Source organism: Brachyhypopomus gauderio, chromosome 7, assembly GCF_052324685.1.
Source record: "Brachyhypopomus gauderio isolate BG-103 chromosome 7, BGAUD_0.2, whole genome shotgun sequence".
Taxonomy (NCBI): Eukaryota; Metazoa; Chordata; class Actinopteri; order Gymnotiformes; family Hypopomidae; genus Brachyhypopomus; species Brachyhypopomus gauderio.
Window position 1 is genome coordinate 22,826,336 of NC_135217.1, and position 14,906 is coordinate 22,841,241.

Consider the following 14,906-nt stretch of genomic DNA (forward strand, 5'->3'; position numbering starts at 1 on the left):
GGAGACCTGCTGGAGTGGTGTCTCTCTGACTGTACAGGAGACCTGCTGGAGTGGTGTCTCTCTGACTGTACAGGAGACCTGCTGGAGTGGTGTCTCTCTGACTGTACAGGAGACCCCTGGAGTGGTGTCTCTCCGTCTGTAGAGGAGACCCGCTGAAGTGGTGTCTGTCTGTAGAGGAGACCCACTGGAGTGGTGTCTGTCTGTCTGGAGAGGAGAACCACTGGAGTGGTCTCTCCCCGTCTGGACAGGAGACCTGCTGGAGTGGTGTCTCTCTGTCTGTACAGGAGACCCGCTGGAGTGGTGTCTGTCTGTCTGGTTCTCCAGTGTCCTGTCTACAGTTCCGCAGTTGCTTTAAGGGTGTGGAGGGCTTGTGGCTGGCTTGAATTAGTCACTGCTCAAACAAGCACAAATCACACAGGCAACATCTCAATACAGAGCCCTTTCCAACGGAAAATAGTTTGGGTTGGAGGCGTGGGAAGAGAGACTGCCGTGTCTCAAGTACACAGCTCATGGCCCAGCTAATAATCTCCTGCAGTCAGTCAGGCTGGTACATGTGAGAGGGTGTGTAACTGGATCCGCACGTGTCTCCGTCCAGGGGCCAACATACTGAGGGACTCCTCTGGAAACGTGAAGCTGGGAGACTTCGGAGCCAGCAAGCGCATTCAGACCATATGCATGTCAGGAACAGGCATCAAATCAGTCACTGGCACCCCCTACTGGATGAGCCCGGAAGTCATCAATGGAGAAGGATACGGCCGCAAAGCAGATGTCTGGTAAAAAATAAAATAAAATAAACCTTTGCCGTTCTTATTATTTTTTGCCTTGACCATTACAGTTTTGAAGATTATATTCACAAAATAGTGATATAAACAGATCTAAATTTTGCTGATTAAAAGGTTTTTGCTGAACACTTGACTTGATGTTCTATAATAGACATAAGGTCGATGTATATATTCTCAAGTTATTTACATGTACATCACTAAGCATGACTCATTGTATTACATTCAAGTATTCATTAATTAAGTCATTCAATCATTAGTATTCATCGTATGATGGTGATTGACAGATCTGTAATTCTGCTATTTCTCAGGAGTGTGGCTTGCACAGTTGTGGAGATGCTTACCCAGAAGCCCCCATGGGCTGAGTATGAAGCGATGGCGGCCATTTTTAAGATTGCCACTCAGCCCACCAAGCCCAGCCTGCCTGACGGCGTGTCGGACGCCTGCAGGGACTTCCTACGCCAAGTGTTTGTGGAGGAGAAGTGGCGACCCACCGCTGAGGAGCTTCTCAGACACATTTTCATCCAGGGCGGCTTCTGAAACTCGCAGGGCGGCTCCTGAAACTCACAGGGCGGCTCCCAGGGCGTGTGTTGCTCCCAGGGCGTGTGTTGCTCAGGGCTGCACTCCTGCCCGTTGACACTGCCACTCGGGGTCTTGGGGAAGCTTCCTCCAACCCCAGCCCACTCTTAACAAACTAGCCCCATAAAACAGACTGCATATCTCCGACCTCACAACACACACACATACACACACGCCACTCTTATCCCATTATACACTATGATATGATATGTATATATCATGTAATATGTATATGATACATAGGAACCTGTGGTCTGCATATGCTTCAGTACTTAGAAACACACATATATACTAGCACTTCAGCTGCTGTGCTAGGAGACGGTTTGTTTACATTATGAGCTTCCCGCATGGAACATCATCACACACATATTCACACACATGATTCTGAATGTCATTGGAGACACCCCAGTGCCCCGATGTGCATATGTGCCATTGTACAGGTGGTGTGATGGTTTAGAGCTGGGCTTAACCCGTCATGCCTAGATCAGTTTGATTCCCATTGTTTAAAGTTAATTCAGTGAAGTGATTCTAGACATACAGTCTGAACATGCTGAATGAGTGCCAGTCATATTGGGGTGGCGTAAAAAAAAAGTCCTCAACTGAAAAATATGCATTCTGGACGTTGAATGTAGGGGAATTATTTCTTCCAGTGGGGGAAAAGTGTCTTTTTGTGCATGGTTTTTAGTATGTCCAAAACCCGTGGTGTGACCCTTTGGATTTGGAACCGTTTATTAAGAATTAATTGGAATTTTGTGCCATTCTTTTAGAGTACATAGCAATGGCCTGCCACGTTTCGCAAGCAGATACTGTAAGATACTCCGTTGAGTAAGTTTAAGATTACTGTGTTTGATGGTTAGAATCTAACCAGGTAAAATAACACAGACCAGCACATGTGCAACCACTGAAGTGGTGAATGTGTAAACCAGAGACGTTTTGTGTGCATTTCTTTGAGTCTGTAGAGTGCTCAGCTAATGAAGATCAAGGATGAAAACCTTTTTTTGTTTGTTAGTTTATTTTTATTTTTATATAATATAAGGTTTATATAGAGACAATTGTTCTATGTGATGTTTCAAAGCACTTGAATATCAGCAGGCCACTATAAATCACAGCTCCACTGCACATTTTGACACATGTATCTGTACAATTTCAAACTGCAAGATAATCAACTTGATGTAAAAAATATTTTTCTAAGTGTTATACAGAAACAGATACACAGATGTTTGGAGTAAAAATACCAGTTTTTGTATTGTTTTTAAAGGTTGCTTACTACATCTAAGCAATAGTATTGAGGAGATTGTTTTAAGACAGGATTGGCATTGAAGACTTGTATGACAGAATTATTGACATTCCTTTTACATAATTTTAAAGGTTTGTGTTTTCAAATTGTCAAAAGCAACCAAAGAAAGTGTTTTTTTTCCTTTTTCAGTGTTTTTTTTTCCCCCTCCAAGTTAGTAACACTAATGCCATCCAAAATGGGATTTTTCATTAGTTATCATTGTGGAAAAATAGCTTTCAACCGAGATCCTCTTTCATCTGGAAATGACTCCATTGGTCACTACAGTGCATTATTCTGTATGGTGCATTATTCTGTATGGAAACTGGACATGATAATTGTATCTTTCACCTGCACTGACCAGGTAAATGTTTATCGCTAGGCAACATCCAGGAGTGGAACACTTCATGTAATCTGCAGTGATTGCCACAGTTAGTGCCTTCTTCTCTTCTCGCCCACTGACAGGAGATCAGTGCTTTTTGAAGCATTTACAGGTGGATTCTGCACGTTCAGTTGTCCCCTATCACCGTGAATGATGCTGTATTTCTGAACAAACAGACATGCTAACCTGAGTTTTGTTTTTTTTTTTTTTTATTAAGATGATTGTATTGTAAATACAGAACTTTTAGAAATTTTATACACCCTTAAAAGGACAAATCTCTGCTGCACTAGAGCCTATGGCAAATTTTTAAGCATTTTCAAACGTGTTTTCCTTTTACAGTACATGTGACAACCACTAGCATTGAAAGTGAGTACAGAATGAAACATCAGTTAAGATTAAATGTGGTTTTAAATGAAGTTCAGTGGAAACCAACCAGTGGTGCACTTTACCCCAGTAATACTCTTGGATAAGACATACCCCTCAGTAATACTCTTGGATAAGACACACCCCTCAGTAAATACTCTTGGGTATGACACACCCCTCAGTAATACTCTTCCACTTCTAACTGGACTCAGGTTCCAACCATTTGCCTTCAAAATCATTCACCGAGCTAAACTGCATTTGGGATTAAACCATAATACAGACCAAATGAGCATTCTGGGTATCTTCAGGATTAAGAGCTGTGGTATGCTGGAAACAGAATGAATATGCATAGTGGGACCTTGAGGAAGGAAGAACCCCTCACAGGAACTGAGTGGCATGTGGTTTGCATTTCTGCAAGCAGTGTACAACACATCACCACGTCAAGCATTTCTGAGGCTGGAGAGGAAGATGAGCAGGACTAGTCCTGAAGAATCTACAGCCCTAAATGAGAAACACACTCATCGTAAAACATTGAAACATGGATCCCGAGCATCCTACTCTGCTATGGAGCAGAAACGGACATATCAATTGGCTGTTCAGAGCCCTTATACAAAACAAGTTCAAAGTATGTGGAAGTACTTAAGTGAGCACTGCCTATCGATAGAATCGCAGTTGGGATAAGCCTGAATGATTCTGTGAACTCTGAGGCATAATTACCACCAGTGTTCAAACCAGAGCCGGCTTGTCCATCCTAGATTTTATTTTTCTTTCTTGTTTTAATTTGCACAGGTTTTTTCACCTGGTTCCATAAAACAGTATATACATTTACAAAATAGGAAAAGAGGATAAACTTCCAATTTAAAGATTGTGTGCAAGGCCAAAACAATGTGAATCTTTTGAAAGGGTGTTTAAATTTTCTAAGCTCTGTGGACATAGTACTGCACTTTCTTATGAGATGTTTTATTATATTCAGAAAACCTTAGATACAATATTATAGAAATTGTAGAGCTGGATTTAGGTCTTAACTGAGAATAAGTGTTGATTTGACCTCTGTGGTTTTTGATTGAGGCTAAGAATGAAAACTTCATTACCGCCTTGATGACAAAGCCTGTATGCATTTATTCTGAAAATGATTTTGTATATTTCAATAAATAAATTAAATGTTTAAGATCACATTGGAGTATTTGATATGTGAAGCAAATTAATTACAGTTGATAGCAGACTAGCTTCTGTCGAAGCACACCATTATAGTGTTATAATACCATATTATAGCATTATAGTGTTATAATACCATATTATAGCATTATAGTTAAATATTATATAGTTTGTATGAATTAGGCTACTCTTGTCAACTCAACATTTTACACAGTAGTTTTCCCAAAGCATAGTTTTATTTCTGATAATATTAAGTTTGAAATTCTGATCAGCCCCGAAACCTATTAAAATGTCTCCATGTTTTAAATAAACCTACTCTTTATGGATAACTGTCATTGTGGAGTAGATATGATAGTAAATGTCAATGGTTGCAATATTTTGGTTTGATCTCACAGCTTATTTTTGTACTTGACCACATATTACTCATCAGGTGTTTGCACAAATGTTCTCTGCATGCTTCACAGTCTGGTGTGAACAGACTGAGGTTAGGGGGCCGAGTTGCCTATGGTTTTAAGTGCCTTGTTGACACATTTTTCCCATGTTTGTCCATGATGCAGTTCAAAACAGGATGATGGATTTACGCGATGGTTGAATAGAATGCGAAGTTTCGGGATTCAGTATATGCAAAGTTTGGCCTGTATTAAGGAGAAGACTATGGCTTGTGCACCAGGTTGGTCCACCTCAATGTGGTATTGGGTTCCATCATGGTTGGAGGCCTGCCAAGGTTGTGTCATCAGTGTGTCTTATTCTCACAGAATTGTCCATGGATGTAAAGTGGATGGTGTAAAGTGAGAAGACAATTGTTGTCATGGTGACCGGTGTTGGCCAGAGGAGGATGGGTTCCCCCCTGAGTCTTGGTTCCTCTCAAGGTTTCTTCCTCATGCAAAAAACTAGGGAGTTTTTCCTTGCCAATGTCGCCCTTGACTTGCTCACTGGGGGCTAGGACTCGGCACTTGTAAAGCTGCTTTGTGACAACAACTGTTGTAAAAAGCGCTATATAAATAAAATTTGATTGATTTGATTGAAGACAACCCTGAGGAGCTCCTATACTGGGGGCAGGATGGGCTCAGATGAGGTTATTCATTAGGGTGATGACTTTTATACAACCTTGTTTCCCTGTATCATAATTTGATGAGCTTTCATTTAAGATGAAATAAAATATTACATTCAATGCAATTTGATAAAAAAAACCTCACGCACAAAATGATTTGACTGTCCTGGCTGACGGCGCACAGCGTTATACGATGTTCTGGAAAATTCTATACATTTCTCTGCTACATAAATTATTGCACAAGTCGGTTTCATGACTTATGTTATATACACTATATATATATATATATATATATATATATATATATATATATATATATATATATATATATATATATATATATATATAGTTAATAAAATTACATAAAATGCTAAAATGCCTACATAAATAACATTTCAAAGTGGTTTGTGCGTGACCTTTTTCAATATTTTAATGGAATAAACGTCATTTTAGTCATTAATAGGCAAAAGTTCATTCATTCGTGCTACAGGAAATAATGTTTGAGAAAAAAATCAAAAAGTCATCACCCTATTATTCATCCTCCCCCTTTGTGGCCTGTTCCATGGAAAGTTTCTAATCCACTGACATATGGCTGGGTCAGTGTTTGAGTCCACGAGTGTGGTACAGTTGGAGAAGACTTGAAGGCAGAACGAAAGTCAATGAACAGAAGGCAAGTGTAGGTACTGTAGCAGTGTGGTGGACTGCTATTGTTGACTGTATGCTCAATTGGCGTAGGAACCGGGAGGGGGGACAGGTAGATATCAGAAACAGGTAGATTTGTCCCACCCAAAAATTAAACCACAGAAAAAGCGGAAACTTTTAAAACTTTTTTTCTAAAAGCGCGTTTTGGCAGCGTTCGCAATTCGCGCTGTGTTTGTTGTTAGCAACTTGTCAGCAGAGCCATATAGAGAGATATGTATATAGATATGCGATTTCTCAGTCAATGGTACAGCCTGGTTCATTTCTTCCAATTGCTTGCGCACCACCTGCAATACCCACACTTGGAGAAACGCTGGCCTACACCGTTCGCGCAGGGTCGCGCGAGGTGGGCGGAGTCGCGCGCTACGGTTACTCGCGAAAGTATATACGGCAACAGGTGATCCCACGGGGTACGGCGATAGTACGGCCATAATAGTAAAAATACCAATATTAAGGCAATACTGAAACGTGGCTATTGGAATGCAGAGTGCGGATTAGTTTACTTCTCACTTTAGACCAGGCATGTCAAACATACGGCCCGCGGGCCGGACCCGGCCCGTTGGATGATTTAACACGGCCCGGCATACATTTCTGAGTATGTCAAAAAAAAGAAGCGAGTCTCTAGCTCATTTCTATCAAAAGTTGTGATTTTTAAAAAATGAATACAAATCAAATGCTCTCTCCGGTCGCTAGAGGGCAGTAAATGACAGCATGCAGCACTGACACGAGTTAGTCACAGGATGTAAACATTCGCAACGTGATGTGTCCAACTACAAATAAACCGGCAATCTTGCTTCACCATTCACCACTACTAAACAAGTTATCGGTCAACACACCCTTCCCAAAATTGCACTGTCAAAAAAAAGAAAAGTGAACACGGAATGCAGAGTTTTCCAGGAAAAGTGGACTGAAGTATTTATTCACAAAAGTGAATGCAAAACCAGTGTTCCTGGTATGTAATCAGCAAGTTGCAGTGTTCAAAGAGTTTAATATTCGGCGCCACTATGAGACTCATCAAAAAGAAAAGTATGACCACTTGAAAGGACATATAAGGAAAGACGAGATAAACAAACTGGTTGCTGGTCTGAAGAAACAGCAGTCTACTTTTACATGCAGCCGCGATATTGCTGATTGACATTTCTCAGTGATAATGACATTCATACTGGCCTACCATACCACACTGACAAGCGGTGATATGAATTGGGCGGCGGGGACAGGGACAGCAATCAGAGGGCCCCTGGGCCACGGGGTACAGCAATCAGAGGGCCCCTGGGCCATGGGGTACGGCAGTCAGAGGGCCCCTGGGCTGGCCCTGCTGTAGTGCCTCTCGTGAATACTCCTAAGGGAGCCCTGACGTTTACCAACTAGGGGTTTAAGGAAGTAGAGCAGATTGCTTTCAAAGGGCCCTATGATTATGAAAGCCCCTGCTAAGGGTCGCAACTTCTGGCTATGTGGGGGCCCTAGGGAGAGCCCTAATGGAAGAGCATACTGTTAAGAGAGCCCTCTGAGTACAAATGTTCTTACAAACCTCTGATTTACCAAGGGTTTTGAATGAAAGTCCTTTCAACAAGCCCTAAGGCCCAGGATATGCTAGCTGTGTGACTTAATTTATGTGCGCAACCGCACATACTTGCAGCAGAACAATCAGAGCACTATGCATGATACTGATAGTGTTGCCAAAAACACTAAGTCGCTATTGGCTCTCTGAAAAGTTGCTAGATTACATCATGACATTACTATGATGTCATAATGTCACACACGACATGGCTATGTTGACAATCCCAAAGGGTACAGTTTTGAGATTGGGGTTAATGTGCAGTGCTGCTTAACCATGAAATAAGCTTCTGATAGTGGTGCAGAGCTGAAGTTACATTAAAAAACAATGATTTTGACACTCAAGAGATGTGCTTTTTAAAGTCGCCAGATTCACCTAAAAAGCCGCTAAGTCGCTAGATGAGGTTTTAGTCACCAGAGATGGCCAAAAGTCGCTAAATCTAGCAACAAAGTCACTAACTTGGCATCATTAGATAGTGGCGGTATCATGTAGGGGGCAGATAGACAACCGGGCTCTCATTAATATTTTCACCGTTGTTTGACTCTACCACGAGCTCCAGATGGAAGTTTGGAAGATTGCCTCTCGTGGTTGTGTCAATATTGCAGCATGCGCACATGTCTGCGTACCTTGTGTTCAGGTGTGCTACCACGCATAACATCAACATAAAATACGCATGGCAATGCATTCGAGCATGAAATGAGCACACGGCAAGCTAGGTGCCTCTAAAAAAGTATTTATCTGAAACTGAGACATTTTAATTCTTACCCAACACCAAAAGTAAGCCTAAATATCAAGATATAAATACATACTCACTAACACAGCAGCCAAACACCACTACACCACATTTTTATCTACACTCAAACCAGCGCCTAAACCAAACAACTCACCTAACACCACACCATGGGTGGGGACATGCATATTCATGCAAAGATCCCGGACGAGCCCCCACAAGCAAGTGTCCAATAGCCGAGCTAGACTCAGGGGTGGGCTGTACAATGGTCCAGTCACAATACACAGCAGATTCACGTGTCATAATAACCTATAGTTATCTTCAAGGAGAGTAGTAGACTGGTAGATATTCACCTTTAGAACACTGAGTTTCGCCTTGCTTCACTTCCATATGTCCCCACTTGCAGATTTTACTTCCATATGTCCCCACTGTAAAGGGGTGTACTCAAGGACGGATTAAGGATAGTCTGGGCCCCTGGGCAAAGGGTTGCACAGGTTTTCACCACTGAGTGAGAGCGTGGGGGAGGGGTAGTCACTATCTACTACAAAAATGCTGTTTTGTGTGTGTGTGTGTGTGTGTGTGAGAGAGAGAGAGAGAGGGGAAAGGTTTTGAGTATATTAACAATGCTGTGTTAATGATATTAAATCAAGTTTAATTATTGTCAATACCCCTTCACACTGCCTTGAAACATGTCATGTCAAACTGTCATTGAATGGTCATTGAATAAGAAGCTGAATAAAATATGTTTTCCAATAAATAATCCTCAAACTAAATATCAGGGTTACACGCATACGCAGCCACAGCTACTACAACAAAACCCACTTGCTGTTTCATCTGTCACCAAACCAAAATTGTGCCACTCAGTAAAATTAGCTTGCAGTTCTGTTGTATGAAAAGGCACTTTTCCTTTCATGCATTCCTTCAGAACTAGAGTGACCACTGGTCTCTTTACTGTTGTTTATTAAAGGGGAAACATGAAACTAGTCAAATGGCTTGTTGTTTTCACATAAGTGAAATCACCACCCTTGGCCAAATTCACTAAATTTAATCTTTCACTAAATTTAATTTTTATCTTTAATCGGTGTCAAAGATAGCATTCATCAGACAAATTGCTTGTCTTAAATTTAAATAATTTCCATCCATCCATCCATTATCTGAACCGCTTAATCGGGGTCGGGGTCACGGGGGGGCTGGAGCCAATCCCAGCAACTCCAGGCGAAGGCAGAGTACACCATGGGGAGGTCGCCAGTCCACCGCATGGCCAACACACGCACGCATGCATGCACACCTACGGGCAATTTAGAGTGACCAATCAACCTAACACGCATGTCTTTGGACCGTGGGAGGAAACCAGAGTACCCAGAGAAAACCCACACAGGCACAGGGAGAACATACAAACTCCACACAGAGCAGCCCAGACCGAGAATCGAACCCAAACCGCCTTGCTGTGAATCGAACATAATAATTTTGAAACAATACAAATTCAGAAACATTAAGTAAGGGCCTGAATTTGTAGGTCCCTAGAAAGTCAAGGAGCTATGGTAAACGACTTCTATGGAAGTCAAGGGCCTCATAGCAGGGGCCCTCGTGATCAAGGGCCCTCTAATGGTATGCCCTGCTCTTCTCTAGGGCCCCCTGGTAGGGGCTCTCATAACCAGGGCCCTCTAAAAATATGCCCCCTCTTTCCTAGGACCCCTAATAGCCAGATGTCGAAGTCAGAGCAGTGCCACAATGCCTCATCCATTTTCCTAAGGGGCCCAAAAGCATGGCTAGGGCCCCAAAGAGGCCCTGGGGTCAAAGTCCCTAATAGTCAGAGGATCCTTAAAATGGAGGGCCCTCGGAAATAAAAATAAATTGTACCATAAATGTTGATAGGCATCGCAAAAAGTTTTTGCCCAGGGCCCCCCCGGGGCCCCCTGACCTCAAGGGCCCCTGGGCGCTGGCCCCACTGGCCCGGTCAGTAATCCAGCCATGGTCTTCGTTTGCATGGGAGTGCACTGCAGTGTTACTTGTTCTACTCTGATTGTAGCCTAGACATTGGAACATAGTCTATATTGATATAGACAACATGACCATATTGGAACCACATTCTAGATTAATTAAATATTTATTTGAAGGCGGTAAGACGCATGCAGAGACTTCGTGCACGTTGCAGCAAATGGGTATCCAGTGATGATAGTGGTCCGGTGTTATTGTCGTTGTGTTTTGTAGTGCTCGTTTACTTTAGTCTCTGCTGTGTTTCCTGTGCCTTGTATTATTTCAGCATTCATACTTATAATAAACGTGTTTTCCTTTCATAATCGCTGTGGTCCTTTATATTCCTTCGTGAGTACTTCCGTGAAGTGTGTTCTCGGTATGCCTCGTAAGACGTGCACTCTCCGTGTGGGTGCGGTTCACTTAGAGGTAGGGACCAGACGTCCTCTTTTTCCCGGACATGTCCTACTTTTGAGACCTAAAAAATGTCCGGGGGAAATTTCAAAATCGTCCAGGATTTTGTTCGACTGCCTCAAACAGAATACATGTAGGCCTACAGCGCAAAAGTGTTTACAAGCGAAAGCATGTGTGTCCGCCGGTTCTACGGCAATGCCGAAACGAAAGTGTACTTTACGGAGGAGTTAAAGAGAAAAAAACGTTCAAGACACACATGTAAATCCACCTAAATCACAGATACACCGATGACCCCCCCACCCAGCACAAAAGGTGTCCTCCTTTTCAGAAACCCAAATCTGGTCACCCTGAGGAGACTAGCCCTGTTAAAATAGGTGCCAGCTCTTTATTGGGATTGTGTCCAACCCTGACTCCCACCACGTTACACAGATATTGGTATATTATTTATTTCAATAATTCCATTCAAAAGGTGAAACTTGTACATTATACTCATTCGTTGCACGCAGACTGATATATTTAAGAAAATTTGAATATTGTGAAAAGGTTCAATATTGAAGACAATATTAAATAGCTAATGAACTAAAACTGGTCTCTCAGTCTAGTTCTGTATGCTACACAGTCATGGGGAAAAACAACAAGTAGATATATATTAAGTGCATCCTAAACAACAACCTACAACTCTTACATGGGTATTTGTACCTTGCACCAATTTGTAGTACTTAGTTGATGTCTTATTATTTCAATAGCTTTTAAATGGTCCATCAGAAGACCACCTAAGAAGTTGTATTACACAAAGTGCATACTAAACAACAACCTACATCTCAGACATGGGTATTTACAGGTGTTGTTCATAAAATTAGAATATTATGAAAAACTATTGAAATAATTAGATAAAAACTCACCACCACTATTAGATAAAAGGTAGAAATACCCATATCTGAGTTGTAGGTTGCTGGTCATCATGGGCTTAATGTAATACTTGTTTGGTGCTGTTCTGATGGGCCATTTAAAAGCTATTGAAATTAAAAGATAAAAACTCACCACCACTATTAGGTAAGGGGTAGAAATAGACTTATAGGTTGTTGCTTAGGATTGCGCTTAATATATAGGAGCTTGTTTTATGATCTTATGATGCACCGTTTAAAAGCTATTGACATAATTAGACAAAAACTGACCACCACAAATTGGTGCAAGTAGAAATACCCATATAAATGTAAATGTGCCATATTTTGTCAATTGTGATTTTTTTCACCGCAATCGCAATTTGTCCTCCACTTTTTACCCAACTGTGCAGTTAGAACACACACACACACACGCTAGTGATTACTAGGGGGCTGTGGTACACACGTGCCCAGAGCGGTGGGCAGCCCTAGCCCGGCGCCCAGGGAGCAGTTGGGGTTAGGTGCCTTGCTCTAGGGCACCTCAGGCCGTGGAATTGCACCCATGACCCTCCGGTTACAAGACCAGTTCCCTACAATCAGACCATGACTGCCCGTTGTATTACAAGTTGTATTACACAAAGTGCATCCTAAATAACAACTATATAAAAGTTGCAGATTGTTATTTAGGATGCACTTTGTGTAATACAACTTGTTTTGTGGTCTTATGATGGACCATTGAAAAGATATTGAAATTATTGGAAAAAAAAAAAACCAGAGTGCGCAGTGCTCTGGGACCTTTACTACCGCCACTTGCGTCCATGTTAACTGTGTTAATGTAATTTGTAGACTGTGCCTTAGACGTTGTAGCGGTCACAATAGTACATTTTAAATAAAATGTTGTATACAACTTAAATATGTATATTCCTGGCGTATACAAAGTTGTAGGTATTTATTTTGTTTGCCAGAAATGAGAATTTGCACATTTTGGCAAATTCTCGTGAAACCAACTTTACCGCAGTCAAACGAAGACCACGAAGAACAACTTCCGGGGCACACAAATGGGTCGAGTTAAAAAATCTAAATCAAGTTCGGCTCCGAATCCGATTTTTAATTTAGCTATTTTTGTTTGGATCATCAAATAAAAAACTGAAAACTGTGTGGTAGACCTGCTGTGACTAAAGTTAGCTTAGGGCGTACTCACACTAGGCACGGTTTGCTGGTTCCAAACGAACCGTGCTTCGGCAGGCAACCGTGCCCGGGCCCGGATCACAGAGCCTAGTGTGAGTACGCCCTAACCATTGACTACAAATGTGAACACAATCTCACGTTTGCTGGAGACTACAACAGAGGAACAGAGGTTCTCGGATGTAAAGTGTGTTTTTATGTTCAGTGGTATACTGATAGGCCTATATTACATTAGTTCATTACAGAGGCAGTAGCCTACACATTTGAAGAGACAGTTTTAGGCTCGTCTAAAAATGTACTGGGAGCAAATGTACTGGGAGCCAGTGAAGATCCCTCAACACTGGTGTAATGTGTTCCCAAGATCTTTTATGGGTCAGTACCCTGGTTTCAGAGTTTTGAACATACTGCAGTCTAACAGCTGATTGGTGAGACCATGTAGTACTGCATTACAGTGATCTATATACGACGACATGTTATAAATGTATAATGGTCTCAGCAGCAGAATATGATATGGGAATAAAGATATGGGAGGATCCTTGAGATGTTCTTGAGGTGATGGTGGTTTTACAGATATTTTTAATATGAGGCTCAAATGACAAAAGTGATGTGTCAAAAAGTGACACCAAAATTGTGGACCTGAACAGAGGAAGAGACAACAAAGCCCAGTATAGAGAAGGGAATGTTGCTGAGCTTCCTGGTAGTCACAGGTGAGGAAATCAGTATGGCTTCAGATTTTGTGCTGTTTAGGCTTAGGAAGTTTTCACTCATTACTCATTCACTCATGTTCACTTGGATGACAGTTACCTCTGTGAACAGGATCAAGTAACTGTAAAGCTAGTCCAAATCCAAGAAAGGTTTTGTGGAATGAGGAGCTGGACAGCACCAGGCCATAACATGGTCCATGCATACTGTTAGACGAAGGTGATAATACTTTGGGGGGAAAATGTGTAGTGAGATATATGTTTAAGCAATAGAACACGAGAGGGAGTGTGTTATCGCGAATAACATCACAGCTGTGATTTGGTTGTAGATCATTACAGCCGTGATGTTATTCACGATAACACAAGACCTTGAGTGTTATATTGCTTTTATACAACAGTTTTTTTTACAAAATAAATGAAGAAAATAAATCCAAGAACCTCAAGTTATTCATAATGAATATGCTTTAATGCGGACTGTGCCTTCCGCCAAAAAGTAGTTCCACAACAATTGAACTGAACAGTTCACTGGCCTAAATAAAAAATAAAATAATTATTTAGGTCAGCCTTTTCTACTGTTCCCAAATTGACCGTAAAGTCATTTTGTAAGAGCCAGTCCATGAAGCACTTTGTAGCCCACTTTGTTTGTCGAGTTGTATTTTGCTCATTTCAAGTCAGTTCCAGCGCGTTCAGTTGTTCTGCTGTCATTGCAGTTCAGAATTTGATGTAGCCTAAGTGTGGAGTCACTCTTTTTCTGAGTCTGTCCAAAATGGCTGCAGGTCAAACGTTATGTTAAAGGCATACATTTCAGGCCCGTAGCCAGCATTGTGATGGGGGGGGGGGGGGTCTTTTTCCCCCAAAAGTGGACTTCATTTGGCTCTCTACTTCAATGCCCCGTAAATACGCGAGCGCACTTCAAACCTTTTAATTGACACATATTATATTAATTATAAGCAAGGTTGCAAACTTTTCAAAATCACTAGGAGTGAGATTTGATTTGGGGGCGGGAGGGGTGGTGGTGGTGTGTGTGTCAAACGTTGACGGGGGGGTTTATGTCTTATATGTTTCCTTTATGCTGCGCCTAATGCCCGGTTCACACTAAACAATTTTAGGCTGATTTTTCAGTCGCCGACTGTTTTTGTACATCGCCGACAGAAACTGTGGTCGGAGGCAAATCGGCGCTCGCTC

General features: G+C 41.8%; 1 protein-coding gene across 1 annotated transcript in view; it reads left to right on the forward strand.

The window, feature by feature from the left end:
* The window catches only part of map3k22 (mitogen-activated protein kinase kinase kinase 22), a 38,979-nt gene extending 34,430 nt beyond the window's left edge, over nt 1–4,549 (forward strand). Inside the window, exons 17-18 of the mRNA XM_077012661.1 lie at nt 596–773; nt 1,091–4,549. Of these exons, the coding sequence (XP_076868776.1) occupies nt 596–773; nt 1,091–1,319 (407 nt within the window). The 3' untranslated portion in view covers nt 1,320–4,549. The remainder of the gene's footprint in view (nt 1–595; nt 774–1,090) is intronic.
* The last annotated feature ends 10,357 nt before the right edge of the window (nt 4,550–14,906 follow it).